This window comes from Lagenorhynchus albirostris, chromosome 8 (genome assembly GCF_949774975.1).
Source record: "Lagenorhynchus albirostris chromosome 8, mLagAlb1.1, whole genome shotgun sequence".
Taxonomy (NCBI): Eukaryota; Metazoa; Chordata; class Mammalia; order Artiodactyla; family Delphinidae; genus Lagenorhynchus; species Lagenorhynchus albirostris.
In genome coordinates, this window is record NC_083102.1 from 24794824 (window position 1) to 24808476 (window position 13653).

At 35.1% G+C, this 13653-nt stretch overlaps 1 protein-coding gene across 1 annotated transcript in view; it reads left to right on the plus strand.

Moving 5' to 3' along the window:
- The window catches only part of GRM8 (glutamate metabotropic receptor 8), a 749540-nt gene that overhangs the window by 452736 nt on the left and 283151 nt on the right, over window positions 1-13653 (plus strand). Inside the window, exon 6 of the mRNA XM_060155979.1 lies at window positions 3959-4159. Coding sequence (XP_060011962.1) covers window positions 3959-4159 — 201 coding nt within the window. The remainder of the gene's footprint in view (window positions 1-3958; window positions 4160-13653) is intronic.

Sequence of the window (13653 nt, forward strand, 5' to 3'; positions counted from 1 at the left end):
GATAATTTCCTTTTAAATTTAGAAATGGTAATAGTGATCAGTCTTTTAGTTTGTTACCACGTACATACATTGACTTATGAAAAATGTCTTATAGTGTCCATTGACTTGTGTGGCAATAGTTACTAGAGAGCCTTATGAACTTTTACTTTAAAAGAAAACAAAGTTGTATATATTTAACCTTTACTCAAACTAATTGTAGTTTATAACTAGCAAGGAAATAAATAGTTTGACTAGTGAAAATTTACATATTTTCCTTTAATAAGATGGTGTGGTGTTTCAGAATTAATATAAATCCATTATACATGAAGGTGGCAAAATATTGGGGAGGAATCCAAGGAAGAGTATGTCTATTAAGTTGGGGTATCTATATTAAAAGTATATCAGGAAATTGTTGTATATAACTTTATCTCAGTTATTGAATGGTCAGAAATATCTTACAGACTTCTAGGAGGTTGCAGTAGCATTAAAATAAAATCCTAGTATGTCATATTCAGAACATTTGGGGATAGAGTAAATTTAAAAATATAAAATATTCATACACATCTAGCTTGTCCATATATCCCATGGATTGTGGAAAATTTCCAAATGCCTTAAGTTCTCATGGTCATTACTTTCTTTGAATCAATTTGGCTTTGGCATTTTCTGCCAATCCTATGCCTGCTGACCATACTCCTTTAGTAATGGAGACATGGAATTCCTCTTTTTTCTTTAAAGTGTGTGTGTGTGTGTGTGTGTGTGTGTGTGTGTTTGCGTGTGTGTTTGCATGTGAGCATGCTGCAGAAGAGTTTACAGAGCAGCAATACAATCAACATAACCTGGAATATGAGTGCTATAGATTGAATGCTTGTGTTCCCCCCCCCATCATATTCCTATGTTGGAACCCTACTCCCTAATATGATGGTATTAGAGGTGGGCCTTTGGGAGGTAATTAGGATCAGATACTGTCTTGAGGGTAGAGCCCTCATGAATGAGATTAGTGCCCTTCCAAGAGTCATAAGAGAGCTTGCTTCCTCTCTGCGTTCTGCCGTATTGAGGATGTAAGAAAACAGCCACCTGCAACCCAGAAGAGAGCCTTCACCAGAACCTGTCCATGCTGGCATCCTGAGCCTGGAAGTCCAGACTCGGAGCTCTGAGAAATAAATTCCTGCCACCCAGTCTGTGGCACTTTGTTATAGTGGCCCAAACTGACTAAGATAGTTAGATATCTATGACAGTTCTATCTAAGACAGTCTCTATCTAAGACAGTTAGATATCTAAGACAGTTAGATATCTATGTTTTGAAATTACAGAGTATTCATGTCCTCAAGTTGGGAGATTCTGATTCATTAAGTCTGGATGGCACTGCAGAATCTGTACTTAAGAAGATAACTAAGATGGGAACAACTGTTCTGGGATGCCTAGTCTTCCTTTTCAGTTATCAAGTTCAGTGATGCAAAATAAATGAAACACAAGGATCTCTCCATATAGTATAGACCTAGGGACCTACCCTCAGTGTAGTTATTTCAGTCTTTCATCATTAAGTTTCCCTCACCATTTGCCTCCTTGTTCGTAAGAAACCATGCTGGTCTGCCCAGGACTGTCCAGGTTGTGATCCTACATCCTGAAAAACTCCTCAGTCCTGGACTAACCAGAGCCATTTGTCACCAGATAAGGTCTTTAAAGATATAACTGAATGTTGTTGGTTTCTGTGACCATTCATCAGTATTTATTTATGAATTGTCTATTTTGTGGTTAAAACTATGGAAAGCTGAAAGTGCTGCTTCCATAGGTTACTTGGTGATGTTCTGCACATACACAGTACTGTCCTGGGATCCCCATATCCGCATGGATCTTAGCTTAGATCACTCAACTAAGGCAGGTTGAAAGAGACAGTATACCTTTTGGCACCTCAGAGAGGTTCTTTGTTAGAAATGCCTTCTCTCTTTGTGTTCCTAAGCCTGCCAAATCCTCAATAGGGGGTTTTAAGAAAATAATAATGTAATTCCCTACAATGATAGCCTGGTTTTGGATCTTATGAGTTTGATATGGAAGCAGACTAAATAGAAATATGGCATGCAATTGGAAATGTGGGTTGGAAGTTAGGTGACAGTAAAGTCCAGAAAGCTAGATTCCACAATGAATTAAATTGATGCTATAAGTTGATCTAATGTTTTGGACTCTATAATTAAAATTTTGGATTCCAGTTTCTATTTCTAGACCCTACCAATAGTAATAGTTGAGAATGAATGGATTCTGAGGCTGGGAAAAATAAAAGAGGACTCAATCTTGGGGAATGGAATGTTGAGTCATCAAAAAAGTCTGAAAAGGTGTGTTGAAAAGGGAGGAGCAGAATTTAGCATCACAAAGGACTGCAGGGAGTAGAGCACCAACAAACAGCATTTAAAGGGTCTGACTGGAACAAGTGATTGAGACCAGAGGAAAAAAGGTTCAATGATCTGATTAATGAAAATGAATGAATTGACCACTACATTTGTGTAGAAGAAAGTCACTGGTTTTGTCAGAGTGTAAAAACCCAAATATAAGACAACCATCTTAATTCACATCTCTACATTTAGAGGAAATATGCATTTTTGTGAAGAAAGGAAATATTTGTTGAACTTAAAGACTTTTATTAAAGTTTACTAACTGACATTTATGGGAAGATTTAAAGTGCTTGCTTTTGGTCTCTCCCAGTGGTACCAGATGTATAAGGTTTGTGGGAATGTAGAAATGATAGATCCTTTTCGATCTCCTTAGTAAGTCCTCAATGTCCTATCTGTCGTTTTTTTTCCTTGCGTGTCCAACATTCTTGCCATCTACCCCATTTTCCTGGAGATTGAGAGAATATTGGATTTCAATATTTGAGACCTGGCAGTGGTTCCTGTGTCTGCATTGTGTGTTCTAAGTGAATTTCACCTCCACAAACTGAGTTTCCTCATCCTCAAAATGAGAATGTTGGATTATAACTAATTATACACCGTCTAACTTTTAACATCAATTTTATCTTCCATTTTTAATTCTATGTTTCTGTTACATGTTAAATGATAAAGGCTAAGCTAAAGGTAATCTCCAATGCCAGTTCTTAGCCCTAAATATACCTAAAAACAGGCACAATTATTCTGAATGACATTCATTTTGAGAGCTCTACATCTTTTATCTAATGTACAGCAAGATGACTATAGGTAACAACACAGTGTTGTATACTTGAAAGTTTCTAAGCGATTGGATCTTAAAAGTTCTCACCACAAGGAATAAAAAAGGCAACTATGTGAGGTGGTGGATATGTTAACTAACCTTATGGCGGTAATCATTTCACAATATGTATGTGTATTAAATCATCGTGTTGTATTTATTAAACTTACACAGTGTTATATGTCAATTATATATCAATAAGCTGGAAAAAATTAATAGAAACAAATAAAAAGTTGAGTTCAAGAAGAAAATAAATTGAATGATTCTTCTAAAGATAAGCAGTTCATTTAAGGAAATACTGTCATTTAGTATTTACAAAAAGAGCTCCCAAACAGAGCACATTCTAAACAAGGACAGACGTGGGATGGAGGGGGAGATCTTACTTTGGGCCACTTATTAAGTGATGCCGTTGGAGCTAAGGTGGATGAGAACAACAGTGTACACATTTTACTTAAAAGATCAAAGCACTACCAAAATGCTAGGTAATTACCAGCATGTACAGTATAATAGAGCTCATAAGGTAGAAATGAAGATAATGAAACTATATGTCTTTTATTTACTTTATATCATTTTGTTGCTAATAAAATAGTTTCTGTTCTTTCACAATAAAAAATTCAATACCCAGTTTAAAAACCTGACTCAGTAAGTATAGGACTAAAATAATCAGGAGTAAAATCAAATAGTTTTGTCTCATTTCTGTGTGCCTCAAATGATGAAAATCTTAGCCCTCATGCCAAATTTTTAGTGAAATCTAACCCCAGTTGATGGTTTCCCTTTTCTTTCACAGGCCTGGAGCGAATTGCTCGGGATTCATCTTACGAACAGGAAGGAAAGGTCCAGTTTGTAATTGATGCTGTGTATTCCATGGCTTACGCCCTGCACAATATGCACAAAGATCTCTGCCCTGGATACATTGGCCTTTGCCCACGAATGAGTACCATTGATGGGAAAGAACTACTCGGCTATATTCGGGCTGTAAATTTTAATGGTAAGTCACAACTTTTTTTTTTTAATCTAAATACTTTAGAAGGGACAGGGTGTGTTTTTCTCCCTATATATAGAGTATACTCAAGGAGAGTGGAGAGTACAGGATTAGAAGCACTTCCCCTTTTAATCAGAAGTGTGAGTTTTTCCACCTGCTTTTAAATCTCAACCATATTTATTTTGGTGCTACCATTAATCTGCTGAAAGAAGCAGAAGTTAAAAATAAGCCTCTATCAATCAAAATATCACTATTTCAGAAGTAACTTAGGAGACTCATTTGGAACCACTGACAACAGATTAGATTTCTTTGAAAATGTTTTGTTAATGCCGTTATTAAAGAAGGAATTGTAGACATTTTGTTTTGAAACCTATTTTAAGCATTTTAAACAGTAAGATGACTTGAGGAGAGTGGATGATTTGGAGTTGCTGTATATTTTTACATTCTAAGAGTGCCGTGTTAAGTTTCTGCATCTTCTTTTTCATTGTATTTCTTTCAATGATTGGGTCAGTTTGAAGCAGTGAGCTGCATCGTGTAAGGCAGAACTACATACAATCAAGTGTAGATGAGATTTGCCTACTGCAGAAGCAGAAATGCTGCTTCTGTGAGCGTCACAAGAAATTGGTACAGAGTACGCTGGATTCATAGTGTTCGGCTGAGAATAGCCAAATTGCCTGTCTCAAGCGATGGAACTATTGAATTCTGCTGTTCTTTCATGAAAGCTGTAATGGTTGCTGCCCATGACTTTGACCGTTATTTTCAAATGAAATGATAGAATGCTCTGAGCTGTCTAATTCTTTCTGTTTGGCTGTAATCCACACAATGGACATGCCTCCAAGCAGGATGCATGGCGCTGCACTGTCCATCATAATACACTCCAGTGACCTCAGCTGCCAGCCTTTCTCAAAACACAAGGTCATCTTCAATTTAGAATTCAAGTGGAAACTTCTTCTTTTGCTTTGTTCAGGCAACATGAGGCACAATTTGGTTTACATTCGTATCCTCTTGAATTTCACCAGAATTTTGGTGAAACATTACATAACATAGTTCCTTTTGTTAAGAATATAAATAGTAAGGGGAATTTGAAAATAATTTTCTTAGTTATTAAATGGAGCGAAAGAGGAGTGTTACAATACAAGTGTTACAATACAATACGTTATTTACCCTAACATGACGTTGGGGAGCACTTTATTTATCCAAATTGCTAAGAAGTGGGAAGAGGAATGCAAATGAATATGTTTTTTCATTAACTGAAGCTCATCTCCAGAAGACAGGGAAGTCTTTTAAAGAAACACTGGATTAAAGTATTCTAAAGTTGAATTATCAATTTCTCTCTTAACCATAGACCTAACCCTTCCTTGATGACTTTAATTATTATACTATACTGTAATATAATGATGCTGTTAAAGACTACTGAAAAAGTCATAATGTCTCATGATTATTAAGACAATTTGCCTCTAGAGGCCAATGATTTTTGAGTTCTTCCGACCACTTTTTATAGTTATATTCCCCTTCTAATACATTATCAGACTACTGTTGCTGTGATTGTTTTTTGGACTGATCCCTTCCATAATTTGCTTTTTTCAATCTACCACGGACACAGAAACACACATAAAATTTCATTAACTTAAGAGATATTTATTGAGCACATAGAATGTGGTAAGCATTATGATAGGTACTAAAGATATATTACTGTTAAAAAGAGTCAAAACAGACACGTTTCTTGGGGAACTTAGATATCAATCAAATAAGCACACAAAGGTGTAATCATATAATCCGCAATGAGTATTGAAAGAAGAGGTGTGTTGGACTACAAGTTTATAATAGGGAAATATGTCCCTATTCTAGGGAGTTAGAGACAGCTGGAATCTGGAGATGAGGGTCAGAGACAAGGGTAAAGCACTAGACAGGACCAGATAGATCCTGAGATGTCTTACAGGTCATTCTTAAGATTTGTTCTTCATCTTGAAAGCAGTAGGAACCCACTGAAGCATAATAGAACTGTGTCTGATACAAGAGTAAGTGTACTCCGGATGAGGATCATGGAAAATACATGAATTTTAGTGTATGAACTTAAAAGAGAATCTCTCTGAACTCCTTGGAGATTTATTTTGCAAATAGCTTGAAATTTTTCTGTGTCCCAGCAGCTGGTAATAATAGTACTGTTACAATAATAGGGTAGGGGACCTGAGCATAAGCAGATTATCATGGGGTATATAATTTGCTTTTCAGTAATTTTCAGGATGTTTATCAATTTTTTGATTTCATTATTGGCTTACTGTTAGTATTCATTTATTATTAATACCTTGCCTGCTTCTGATAAAAAAAGGCACATAGGGCTGTTCAAGTAGAAGTACACCATCAAAACCATTGAAGGGGGAAGAAACAAATTTGGTAACCAGAATGAAGGACTACGTTAAGTTCTGAGCTTCCTGAGCGCTAAAATATAAGGGGACATTCAATGGAATATATGTTGCATTACATGAGAGAAGCAAACTTACCTATTTCTAAGGAGAGAATGAATTTTCTTACAGCCTAATAAGCAATGTTATTTAACAAAATTTTGCTTGGGAATCTGGAGGGAAACAAAGGCCTGCCTTCTAGGATTACTTTTATTGCTACCATTTGAACAAAATGCTATTTCTATAAATTTTTTAAATGCAAAGATTTATCAAAAGAGAAACAAAAAGAAAAAGAGTTCAGATTTTTCAGGCACTTAAGCAACAATGTCAATTCCTTACTCTGGTGTGTTCTATAGGCAATAAAATATTAATACTGTACATCTTGTATAGAATCAAAGATTTTTCTGTTGCTGTGAGAACCTTATGCATCATAAAGAAAAAGTGTTGGACAGAATTCCAGAGATGTCTCCTTACTTTCTCTATAGTTGAGCAGGGCAGTGTAGGCACAGCGGCATTACTAATCAGGGTTGTTTGACTGTAGGTCACAGAAACCAACTTAAGCTTGCTTTAAGCTAAAAGGAACGATTTATGAGGGTGTGTCAAGAAACCCCATGGCAGACTATAGAAAGGTCTAAGAAAAGGAGTGGTTATAAGTACTAAAACCTCTCAGAAATCCAAATATCCCTCTGTCTGCTTTGTTTGGTTCTCTTTATATTGGTTTTCTCTACGTCTAGGTCCACAGGGTAGGTAGCAGGAGACCATCTACATTTCTAGAATTTAGTTGCTGTTTGTTCAGGACATGTGCTAAGATTAACATATATGTATTTTAGGTCCCAGTTCTAACTTCTTGGAAACTTGAATCTCATTAGCTAAACTTAGGTTGGATGTCAGACCTGTTCCAAATTATCAGTAGCAAGGATCAAGTAAGTACAAACTTAGCTGTCATGAGGCACTCCCAGCGGGTGAAAGCGACATGGGTGAAAGGGACATTTAGGAAGCTTCTATCATTGACTTAGGGGGAAAGTTTGAACAAAGTGAGCAGAGAGGTGAAAACCTGAGAAAGGGGTGATGCCGTGGTCTCTGAATCTCTTTGCTTCTCTCGGTGGGTGAATTTTTGTTAGGCTAGAGGACACGATTAAAATCATATAGAATTTGTGGGAATCTGAGAGAGGAATCAATTTTGGAATTATTTAATGCAAACAAACCTTCATGCTGTGATTGAATTCCCTGAATGAAGCAGCTTCCCTAAACTCACAGCAAGGTAGTGGTCTAACCATTTCAATGCTCAATATTCTAAGAAACATACCTAAACACTTGCCTGATTACAGAGACTGCTATAGAGATGGAATTTAGCAGCACTTCCTTTTGTTTAGAAACCTTATTGATTTTAGGGACTTACTGCAAATTTTCCAAATATCCAATTTTGAGAGTCTCTGAACACTGCAGACGGTTTTAAAGCAAATTTCTTCACGTAAAGTACCTTTAAGCTATCTAAATGAAATAAATACTGCTTAATATTAGGAAATGCATTACAAATTCACTAAGAAGTCAAATAAGACAATGAAAAATATAAGATTCTGTAAAAGCATTTGATTAAAATATAACCCTCATTTCTGTTACAAGTACAAAAACAAACTAGAAATGGAATAAATGTTTAACGTGATAAGCACATCTCTCTCAGCCTATGGCTGGTTATATATTTATAGTTATTCCTATTACAGAGATGGATTAGTCCTATTAGCACTATTATTAATATTCTATAAATTTTAACCAATGTGATAAAACAACAAACAAAAATAAGAGATTACTACTAAAAAGGAAAAAGTATTATGATTATTTTCAAATGATTTGATCTCAAGACAATAAATTGAAAACTAGGAGTACTTACTTTAAGATGATCAAATATAAAATTAATATTAAAACATTAAGAACTTACCTACATACAATGTTAGAAATCATTGACAATTATGGGAAATGAGACTCTTTTCTTTGCAAAAATATATAGAAAATATCTTTGAATAAATTGAGCCAAAAAATATTAAAGACATATGAAGACAACTTTATTGAGAGACATCCCTTGTTTGTAGACAGAAAAACTAATTAGAGGAAACATGTTAATCTTTTCTGAATTAATCTGTATTCAGGCTTAGTATAGTTCCAACCAAAATGACAAAGGAGTATTTTCTGGAATTTGAAATAATATTTAAAATTTTAATTGTGAGAATAAATGAGTAAAAATAACTAAAATGATTTTGAAGAAAAAATATTCCTACCAAACAGTTAACATTTAAGCATAACGTTAATCTATAATAATCAATCCAGCATGGAACTATTACCAGAACAGACATATGGTAAATAGAACCAGATAGAAATAGCCAGAAATATCAATATATAATAATAAATAAATCAGTTTGTACATGTATTTGTATATACACACATATGAACTTATGATGTGATAAAGATGAGTTAGAACTCAGTGGGAAAGGAATTTTATTCATTGATTATCAATTTACAGTAAAATCAAGTGATCATGATTTCTCCCTATAAGAGTATAATCCATTTGGAATTTATTTTAGAGTTAGGTGAAAAGGAGAAGCAAAAAAAAAAAAAGAAAATATAGAAGATAGAAGATGGTTCATCTTTTAGATGGAAGGATTATACTAAAATATTCTAAACACTGAGGTCTCTTCCAGCTCTATATTCACTGCAGATTATTTTAAAGATAAAGGTATATTTTTAAAACATAGATGCCTATCAGTGTTCTTACTGTCGTTGTTTTTTTAGTTGTTTATTTTTATTTTTTATGAATCATTCCTTTAGCCCACATCCATTTTATTGAGAATCTTACAAAGTGTCTAATAAAAGGGCTCTTTGCTAGGCATCAAAAATACAAAGATTAATAAAATGTGGTTCTATGAGTTTTCAAATGTCATAGCTTAACAGAGGAGAGACACAAACACGTTACCAACAATAATTCAGTTTGATAAGTGATATGATAGAGGCATGGGCATGGCATGTACAAACCCAACATAAGGCTGAGATTAGGAAACTGCATAAGGGAGGCTCAAAGAATACAACACAGAGAACAGGTGACATCTGATTTAAATTACAAATAGAAAGTGACATTTCTTTAGGTGGACAAGATGGGAAAAACTATTCATGGCAGACAAAACAGTTTAATAGTAGATGGAAGACAGGCAAGAGTACGTATTCTGAGAAAGTGAGCATCCACGGTGTAAGAATTCAAAGGAGTGACGTGGGAGCAGCCTGGAGATGAAACCAGCAACGTGAACTTGGGCCTGGTTAGAAATCCCTGCCAAACTCTGATGTTTGACTGTGACACAGGGAACTGAAGCTTTCTGAGCAGGACAGTGAAGTGCTAGGATTTGTGTTTTAGAAAAATAACTATGGCAGCAATTTGCAGACAGGAGGGAGAGATTGAAGACAGGGATGACAAGTTAAGAGACGGTTCCAGTCATCTCCAGGCGAGAAGAGTGCCTGAAATGGGAAAATGAAAGTACAAATGGAATGTAAAGAAGTGAAAGAGGGAGGAAGGGAACAAAGAATCATTTCAGTGCTGGCTCTGTTCTAGACACTGTGCTTTGATTAGAAGCCAGAAGGTTTTGAGACATATCTTTACTTCCCCAAATGATCTTTCTTTGTAACTGTTTGTGACCATCCCATTACTAGAGCTAATTCATTATTTTTGTGTGTGCATAAATCATTTTTATTTAGTGTTTTCATTTTATTTTTTAAATTTTTTTTTGGAGTATAGTTGCTTTGCAGTGTTGTATTAGTTTCTGCTGTACAGCAGAGTGAATCAGTGATACATATACACATATCTACTCTTTTTTAGATTCCCTTCCCACTTAGGTCACCACAGAGTCCTGAGGAGAATGTTTTAGCATATATACCATTGATGAAATTGGCTTGACACTACTTTGTTTTATCCACCTTTATAAGTAGAAAATGAGACATAAAATGCCAATATATGGAAAAACTGACATAAAATGTCAACTGTAGAATTTATGATGCGTAATATCCTCGTGACTAGATATTACTTATTTGGTAAATAGAGATGAAGCAAAGTCAAATGTGATGAAGTGGTTCTATGTTAACCTTAAAGATAAATATTCTTTTTGATAATTACCGTATGTGAAATAAAATTTAGAAAATCATTATTAATAATTTGGAAGTACATTATATAATTTATGCTTGATGATAGAGGTTTGCAAGTCATGAAGTAATTCCTGGAAATATTTTTACATTTAAAAGAAAGTGAACGGCATGTGTAGCGATATTGAATTTGTAGAGATAAATAAACAGACTGATTTGAATTAGGTAATATTTCAGTTTCTGATTAAGGAAACTTGAGGCTGCTTATAAAATATCAATCCTACAAATGAAGCCATCATGAAATTTAGCAGCATAATTATACCGGCCTCTTGTTTTCTGAGTAAGTTGATAAACTGTGGGAGTTTTTTTTTTTTTTTTTCATCTTTATTGGAGTATAATTGCTTTACAACGTTGTGTTACTTTCTGCTGTATAACAAAGTGAATCAGCTATATGTATACATATATCCCCATATCCCCTCCCTCTTGCATATCCCTCCCCCCCAACCTATCCCACCCCTCTAGGTGGACACAAAGCACTGAGCTGATCTCCCTGTGCTATGCGGCTGCTTCCCACTAGCTATCTATTTTACATTTGGTAGTGTATATATGTCAATGCTACTCTCTCACTTCGTCCCAGTTTACCCTTCCCCCTCCCCTTGTCCTCAAGTCCATTCTCCACATCTGCATCTTTATTCCTGTCCTGCCCCTAGGTTCATTAGAACCTTTGTTTTTTCGATTCCATATGTATGTATTAGCATACGGTATTTGTTTTTCTCTTTCTGACTTACTTCACTCTGTATGACAGACTCTAGATCAGTCTACCTCACTACAAATAACTCAATTTCCTTTCTTTTTATGGCTGAGTAATATTCCATTGTCTATATGTGCCACATCTTCTTCATCCATTCATCTGTCGATGGACACTTAGGTTGATTCCATGTCCTGGCTATTGTAAATAGTGCTGCAATGAACATTGTGGTACATGACTCTTTTTGAATTATGCTTTTCTGAGGGTATATGCCCAGCTGTGGGATTGCTGGGTCATATGGTAGTTCTATTTTTAGTTTTTTAAGGAACCTCCATACTGTTCTAAGTTTAATTTCTTTTATAGTCATGAAGAACAAGGGCTTTCACTTCCTCCCTTAATATATAAAGACTTATGTGTGGACCAAGATGGAGCCAGCATCCTTCGAAGCTTCAGGCAAATCAGTGGAGTTGCCTTAGTTCTTCCTTGGATCCCACTCAACTTCACCCACTGCACTGGGTTTCTTTTACTCCTTCTTTATTCTTGTAATTCATGAACTTCATCATGTGCCAAAAATTAGGGATAAATGATAAGCAAACCCCAGAAACAGATGGGGTGCCATAGGCTCACTAACTGTGGGTTAAGTGTGGGCATTGGGTTCAAACCGGGGATGCAGCAGTGAGCCTTGGATGAAGGATGGGGACAGAAATGAAGGAACAGAGAGGATCTGAGGTGGTGGGGAGTTTCTGCAGGAGTTCACATTTAATGTTTTGTATTTATCATAGTGATCAGAAACCCAGACTTTATACTCAGAGTTTGAATCCAGTTTCAGCACTCACTACTTTGTGATCTTGGTCAGGTAACAAAACCTCTTTAAATCTTTGTTTCCTCATCTGTACAATGGGGATGTTAATAGTATATACATTTTAGAGTTCCTGTGAAATCTAAATATAAGGTGATAATATATAGAAAGTACTTAATAAGTGATGTACTGTATTATATGTGGAGGATATTTTATCAATAGAGAATTAATGAAGTTAGTACTTGGATCACCTTATAAAGGTGACGAGATGAGTGGGATGGGACTGAGAGCTTGAAAACAAGACACAAGTTGGAAAAGATGCTTCTTCCAGGGCACCAATCAACAAGGTTTCCCCAGCAGTGTCAGCTTCTTAGATAAAGGAACAGAAACGTGAATATTTTTACAACCTTCTCAAAGTACATGGCAAAGTATATTGATATTGGCATCTGATGAGTCTAGTGTAGATCAAATGGGGCTCATTCTCTCCCTGTTTCTTCTGTTTCCTTCAAAATTATGTACTTTTTTAATGAAAGAAAGTATTTGTTAGAATAGCTCCCATGTTATTAAGGGTAATTATTTTCTAGTGATATTTTGCTTCAGAAAGAATCTACCCGAAAATTATAATGGAGGCTTGATTATTATTCTCTTTAAGGTTATTAACTCCTATAATTACATTAAAGTTTAATCAAGAAGTTAGTTTGAAAGTGAAGGATATGAATGAGAAAATTATTTTTAATTCAGGTGCCTAATTGTTACACTTTGGGGATTTGGGTTTTGAATGTATTAAATTTGGTCTTTTGAATGTATTAAAAAAAACCCATGACTATAAAATAACTTTTCTTCTGAACCATATAAACACCTTTGTAGCTAAGTTAAGGGAAAATTATCAAATATAATTTTTAAAAAACTTACAGAGTGTATTTATAGCATTTATTTGTATATGTCATATACATCCATTCAACAAACATTTATTGAACGTTTGTTATGTACCTGAACTGTGCTATTTGTATTTTGTCCCTCTTCCAGTTCTCACTTCTCCTTTTTCTTACTTCATATTCCTTTAGATATTAAACTTCTTTTCCTCTTCTTTTGTCCTCTTTTCTTGCCCAGTGTTTCTCCACTTGCTCTTGTGATCATTCAGTAATCAAGATAGCAGCAGTGGGTAAGAGTATGAGCTTTTGAGTTGAAACAGAGATGAACTAAAATTGTAACTCTTGCACTAAGGTGAAGAGACCTTGGATAAGCCACTTAAATTTTATAAACCTCTATGTTCTCACCTTTGCATGGGAGTAATAATCATACCTACCTTGTAGTGTTATTATGAGCATTTAATGAGATAATTCACAACTCCTGGCAATTGTGAATAATCAATGAACGACAACTATTATTTTTTCCTCTACCCCATGACAAGAGTAAATCTTCTGCATATGTTTAC